Raw genomic sequence first — 5553 nt, 5'->3', positions numbered from 1 at the left:
GAAAAATATAACAAAACATGCCACAAAGCCACAAAGACTGGAGTGACAGGCTGCCTGCACAGATAAGGAGTGTACGCAGTCAGGATACTCAGTGACCACAGGTCCCATGCTAAATGGTCACTGAAATATTCAACAAAAAATGTGGAGGACAGGACTAAGGATGGGCTCAGTGATTTCTAAAAATCCTACTTGGGGATGTACGCAATAGGAGAATGAATAGACTAAGACGAATATATAAATGAGAGAAGCATGCATTATACAAAAGAATGTATATTTGTCTAAGATTTATGACAGGTCATGTAGGTGACAGCAATATGCTATTACAGTGATAAAATACTTTTCCCACTTGCTTCAAGCTGTGTCACTTTTTATCTATGTGGGCTAAATTACATTTTGGGAGTTCTCAGATCCTGAAAGTTTCTGGCAAAGTTACTCTATTTTTAGAAGGAATCTAGGAAAAAAAAAGTAGTGGCCTTTTGCTTTGAAATGATTTAACAGCCCTGCATTAGTGGATAAAGATCTGCCACTGTTTAACAAAACACCCACATGCATGCCTAGAGAACACACTGATTTGTAATGCTACTCTGATTATTTATCTAGATTTAAATGATATAAGTGTTAGGGTAGTTGAAATATTTCTATGCAGGAAGAATCAGAACTAGGAGAACAGCAGATTTGTGCCCCATTTAATTCCTAACCTCATACATCTGAACTTGACATTTTCTATCAGAAAAACCAAGCTTGAAAGGTTTGGTTAACTACTGCCATTTTATGAATATGACAATCAAACCAAGAAAAGCATACTATTTTTTTACGTAAGCTATAAAGCTTGCTGAAGCAGATGGGATTTTTCAAAAACATCTAAGCATATAACTTTGCTCAGAACCAAATAATTTTTACTTAAGCTCTCTCAAAATCTTGCTGACAGATGATGAATGCTTTGTTAAACATAATATTGTAAGTCAGAAAAAAGTAACGTAAATTTGTGCAAAATGTCAACGTTGAGAATCATGGAAATGTTGGCTGGAAGGGACCTCTAACACTCAGCTATTCTGCCTCCTACTCAAAGTGGCATTCCTTACTGTAAAATGTTCCATTCTGAAAGAAATTTGCCATCAGGTTTCTGACATTTTATTGATTTCGGGTTTTATATTCTTGTTTTCTGATTTAGAAGCCTTGAAAAATTTTAGAAACCAGTTAACAGTCTATGAGCAAAAAGAAATTTTCAATTATACAGAACTATGGTTTCTTGGGCTGGAAGCTAAAAAGATTGAAGGTTTGCCTGAAACCCAGAATAATAATTGTTACGATGATGAGCATGGTTCCTACTTAAAGGTAAGTAGAAAAATTACGGTATTCGTCTTCAGCTCAATAAGTTTGTAGTGACTGTCTGCCAACTCTGACGTGATGTATGTGAGATAAACGTTGTTTCTAGAGGATAAATATTCACATAGTGAAAACATCAGTACCAATCACTTTAAAGCTCAGAAGAGAATACTAAAGAGAGACCCACTTTGCATCTCATTCAGGATTGATGCAAGGTAGGTGGATTAATGCCCTTGTTATTTTCTGTCACCCTTGTTTAATGTAGACTTCATTTGCTAACAGTCCACTATCTTTCATGGACAGTAAACCCACACACACAAACTACTTTAGAGCCTGATCTTTGTTGTACTGTTCGAATCTGAAGTCTTTGTTTTCTTTTGAAGGTTTTACATGACCATATTGCATACCGATATGAAGTGTTGGAGGTCATTGGGAAAGGGTCATTTGGGCAGGTGGCTAAATGCTTGGATCATAAAACCAATGAATTAGTGGCATTGAAAATAATAAGGAATAAGAAAAGGTGAGATATCTGTTGACTTTAAACAAATCAGCTCTTTGTTATATAGGCAGTGACAATCTGGGGTAATGTGAATAAAGCAAAATCACACTCCCTATATGTCAGGCTTTCATTAAACACAGTGAGAACAGAGTGAGGAAAGGTGATGTCAGGGACTCAGAATTGACCTGGACCCAGTGGAGACACGGTCTATGAAAGCAAGCACAGTTTTTCCAGACTTACAAGGAAGTCTCTGTATCTGTGACACAGTTAATGCACAGCCCAGGTAACCAGCCCTGCATGACTGAGAGCTGAGAGCCTACATTCCCCACAGAGACTCCAAAACCACAGGAATATGCTGGAAGGCTCCAGTTGCTCATTTTAACATGAAAAATTCTACACTATGGTCCTAAGCAACCTCTTCTTGTTACGTGACTGGTTACAAATTTTTAGTTGAGTTTAGCTTGAACCAGTGTCAATGAAGCAGATGAGAATGATGCTGTTGACTCCAGCAACAGAGTTTTAGCTGTTCAGTTTTCACCTTCAATAAACACTAAATGTAAAGATGCTCTTTAAAACTGATTATCTTACTGTGGTAGGTGTGAAATACGGCCCTGTTCAAGTAAACAGAAGTATTCCTATGGACTTTGAAAGCACTAGCATTTTCTTCTGGATGCTCATTTGAAACTTGTTCAGTAAAACATTTTTTCAAACAAGTCAAAATAACTACTCCTAAGTGTTATGTAAGGCCAGTATATTTAGACTAGGAAACAACCATAATGAATCAAAGTTACAGTAGTTAACAGAGGTGAATGGTAAACTCTTAATCATTGTCCCACGTGTTGAGTTTATAGTAAGATTGTGGTGTTTGTAGCATTTGTTTTTCTACAAATGCTAGATGTGAGTTAATGTTATTTATGTCATGTGATACTTCAGATTTCACAGCCAGGCTTTGGTAGAAGTGAAGATCCTTGATGCTCTCCTGAAGAAGGACAAAGATGATACTCACAATATCATCCACATGAAGGAATACTTCTACTTTCGCAATCACTTCTGTATTTCCTTTGAATTGCTGGGGTGAAGTATATTTTCCTTTACACAAATCTTAAGGAGCATTGTAGATCTTGTGCCTTACAAGCTTTAATTTTTATGTCTTCTTCAGAAGAATTTGCAGCTCTTAATATTACAAGAAAGGAATACTGTCTAAATACAGACCGCATAAATGATGCGCTTTTGATCCCCAAAGGTGAACTGAAAAATGTCGTGTTCAGAGTTCACATAGACAACGACATGATCCATCCCTTGCTTTCTGTGCTGTATATTGAAATCTTCTTCCCTGAAAGACCTATGGGGTAAAGAGTAAAACAATGAATTCAGGACTGGTAAACCTCAAGGTATAGAAATACAAATAATATTATATAATTCAAAAATATAGCTGCTTCTTTCCTTCTATGAACCTGTGCCGCAAGACACATCTTAGGAGGAATTTTGGAGAAATTTTAGAGAAGTCAGATAATTTTATTCACCAGCCTTCTTGTAATCAGGGCATCAAACTGGAATTATGGAGGTTACCCACAGTTCTCCATCCCTTAAAGTAAAGCCCCCATTGCTGCTGTGTTATAGCCTTTGCTGAAGATTCATCATCGTATGGAAGGTTTGATCGTAGAGAGCTAAATTCATTGTGTTGCTGCATGTAAGTCTGTCACTCACAGACACGCAGGGATAAGAGTCGACTCCTCTCCAGAAAAGACACAGACCAGTTTTTTCAGAAAGCTGCTATGGAAGCTCTTAGGAAGACATTCATGGGATAGCCACTACGTTCATCTCTTTACAGAGAGTTGAAGACTGGTTGTCATATAAAAATATTTGTCTGGTGAAATTTTTATTGCTTCTGAAATAGAGTGAAAACCCCTTAATTTGTGAATGTTTTTCTCCATCAAGTCCTGGTAACTTCATTTAGTTTTGAAGGGATGGGCCTTGCCTGACACCAGAAGACACACAAGCGGGGAAGGCAGAAAGCTACAGTTGTTTGTGTCCTTGCAGACGCACGTGGTTCTGCTGAAGCCACCTCTTGAGATCATATTGCTGAGGACACGCCTGTGCATCCCTTCAATAGCCACCATCCCTGTGGCCATTTCTTCCTGCAAAGAATGACCATGCATTAGGCACTCAGTACTTGTCAGGGTGCAGCCCAGGCTGGGGGCTCCCCGGGGCTCTGGCACCAGGAGCTATGGGGTCTCCCTCGAGCCTGTCAGGGCAGGGCCTGGTAGCCAGGAGCAGGGGAGCTGGGGGGCACTGGGGCAACCCCAGCCCTGGGTACAGGGATGGGCCAAGGCTGGGCAGGGACGCGGGCCTGTGGGGGGGCCCGGCTTGGTGGGGCCCGTAGCAGGGCAGTGGGGAGCTGGAGACCAGCCCTGCTGTGGTGTCTCTGGAGCAGGGGCTGATGGCCCCGGGGGGCTGAAATGGGGTCCTGGGCCGTGGGCAGGTGTGGGGAATCCCAGGCTACTGGGCAGAGCCATTGGGGCTGGTGGTGCCCTTGGGGTCTCAGGGCTGATGTGTTGCCAGCCACGCTTGGCAGAAGTTAGCAACATCATTTAATGCCCTAAAGGCAGGAGCTAAGATGTGGTGGCGACAGGAGGCATATAAAAACCTAACAAGACCTGAATTTATGGTGGTATTTATCTAGAAAGATGTACTGCTGATTAAAGACTCTTTAGACGAAAAGGATTTACACAAGGTGCAAAACAGCAAAGACAAATAAGCGCAAAAAGAGACTGAAGAAAATTGATTTCTCTCAGTTCCTGAATGATAGTTGTTCTTGGTGAAAATCAGCACAGCTGCATAACATAGCACTGAGTTTAGCAAGCAAGCAAGTCCACTGACATTATGTGTTCTTTAGATCTGGAGGCTCAGGGACATGTTTGTGCATTTTACATGCAGAACAGTATTCTCAAGGAAGAAAATAGCTAAGCTGTTTTCTTCGGCATGAGTCCACCCTCATGTAGGAAGACAGGCTAAATACTCTGTTAATGCACTATAAACTATTCATGCCTTTAAAAATAAGTTCCCTAATCTCTTTTCTGCTTTCTGTCTTCTTCTTCTTCCACCCCCACAACCCCCGCAGAATAAATTTGTATGAGTTGATCAAAAAGAACAATTTCCAAGGTTTCAGCTTGTCTTTAATTCGACACTTCACTCAGTGTGTGCTGAGATGTTTACAAGTGCTCTACCAGGAAAGAATCATTCACTGTGATCTGAAGCCTGTAAGTACAGTCATTTCATAACCTGTTATTCTCTACAGAATACATTAGCTTTATCCTATTTTTTACTGATGGACAGGAACTTTCCGAAGAATCCTTAAAACCTGGTAGCGTATTTCAGACTGCTAAAGTTGAGTGATTCTTTGTGTTGATTCAGTTGATTCCCTGCAGTATTGTACAAGAATATCTGGTTGCCAAAATGTATGCAAATATGAATTAAAATCAGGTAATGACATTTTGCTTAGAGAAAGAAAAAATTACTCGTGAAATTAAGTATTTCAATATGAGGGACATTATGATGCAAGGACATATTCGCAAGGCAGTCTGTTGGTTATCCTGTTAAGTCCATTTAATTTCATATACATAACTATAAAATTAAGTAGCCTAGTAAATGACAAAGCAATTCTATAGTACAGTATTTAGGGTGCTCATCTGTTTCTGGAGGAACATCTGTGATTCAATTCCTGCTGC

The 5553-nt window shown here is 40.0% G+C and overlaps 1 protein-coding gene across 1 annotated transcript in view; it reads left to right on the top strand.

Moving 5' to 3' along the window:
* The window catches only part of DYRK4 (dual-specificity tyrosine-(Y)-phosphorylation regulated kinase 4), a 26768-nt gene that overhangs the window by 10583 nt on the left and 10632 nt on the right, over window positions 1-5553 (top strand). The window contains exons 5-8 of the mRNA XM_009702268.1: window positions 1172-1335; window positions 1710-1846; window positions 2759-2899; window positions 4947-5085. Coding sequence (XP_009700570.1) covers window positions 1172-1335; window positions 1710-1846; window positions 2759-2899; window positions 4947-5085 — 581 coding nt within the window. The remainder of the gene's footprint in view (window positions 1-1171; window positions 1336-1709; window positions 1847-2758; window positions 2900-4946; window positions 5086-5553) is intronic.

Source organism: Cariama cristata, unplaced genomic scaffold, assembly GCF_000690535.1.
Source record: "Cariama cristata isolate BGI_N322 unplaced genomic scaffold, ASM69053v1 scaffold35306, whole genome shotgun sequence".
NCBI lineage: Eukaryota > Metazoa > Chordata > Aves > Cariamiformes > Cariamidae > Cariama > Cariama cristata.
This window is presented reverse-complemented; position numbering and strand designations above follow the sequence as displayed.